Source organism: Meles meles, chromosome 3 (genome assembly GCF_922984935.1).
Source record: "Meles meles chromosome 3, mMelMel3.1 paternal haplotype, whole genome shotgun sequence".
NCBI classification, from domain to species: Eukaryota; Metazoa; Chordata; class Mammalia; order Carnivora; family Mustelidae; genus Meles; species Meles meles.
Genome location: NC_060068.1, coordinates 21,752,836 through 21,753,830, shown reverse-complemented (window position 1 = coordinate 21,753,830; position 995 = coordinate 21,752,836). Strand labels below are relative to the sequence as shown.

Genomic DNA, 995 nt, shown 5'->3' with positions numbered 1-995 from the left:
AAGGAGTATACAAGGTAGAAGTGATCTACTTCTGAGGCTAAAGGACTAATGAGAACTTACTCTACGTTTTTATAGAGCACATCCTCTGAATTAGTCTTCTCAAGGCACCTATCACCTCCTTGTTTCTCAGGCTGTAGATGATGGGATTAAGCATGGGGGTGAGGATGGTGTAGAAGACAGCCAGAGCCTTGTCCTCTGTTGGAGATCAGAGGGATCTTGGGCATAAATAAGTGTAAGCAAAGGGTGCATAGTAGAAAGTTACCACAGTTAGGTGGGTGCTGCAGGTCGAATAAGCCTTCTTCCTCCCCTCTGTTGACTGCATGCGACAGATGGCAAAGAGAACCCGGCCATAGGAACATACAATGCCAATGAAGGGAAACACAATCAAGAGTGTGGTGCTTACAAACACTGTGTACTCATAGACCCAGGCGTCCATGCAGGCCAGAGTCAACATGGCAGGGACATCACAGAAAAAGTGGTTGATGGCTCTGGATTGGCAATAAGGGATTTGGAGGGCATATACAGTGTGAGCACAGGAGTTGATAGACCCTATTGTCCATGATCCTATTATCATTAGCACACAGACTTTTTTGTTCATGTGAACAGGATAGTGAAGAGGAAGACAAATGGCCACATCACAGTCATAGGCCATAGATGTCAAGAGTAGTGCTTCTGCAAAGGCTAAAGTCAAGAAGAAGAAGCTCTGAACCCCACAACCAATAAGTGAGATAGACTTGTTTCCAGAGAGATAATTGGAAGCCATCTTGGGGACAATGGTGGAGATGTAGTTCAGGTCCATGAGGGAGAGCTGACTAAGTAGAAAATACATGGGTGTGTGGAGATGGGTATCCAAGAGAATAAGGATGATCATGAATAGATTGCCAAAAAGAGCCATTAAGAAAATAAGTGCAATGAGAATAAAAAGAAAGAGGCCAATACTTGACGGTGGAAACAACCCCAATAAAAGGAAATTGGTTAAAGTTTGGTTGTAATTT

General features: G+C 43.6%; 1 protein-coding gene across 1 annotated transcript; it reads right to left on the bottom strand.

The window, feature by feature from the left end:
- Positions 1-205: 205 nt before the first annotated feature.
- Positions 206-763, bottom strand: LOC123939356 (olfactory receptor 2L5-like). Its single transcript, XM_046001215.1, has one exon. The coding sequence runs from the start codon at positions 761-763 to the stop codon at positions 206-208; it is 558 nt and encodes a 185-aa protein (XP_045857171.1).
- Between the last annotated feature and the right edge of the window lie 232 nt (positions 764-995).

What these genes read in the sequence shown, in the direction of transcription:
- LOC123939356 (XM_046001215.1), bottom strand. Translation starts at nt 763, where the DNA reads ATGGCTTCCAATTATCTCTCTGGAAACAAGTCTATCTCACTTATTGGT.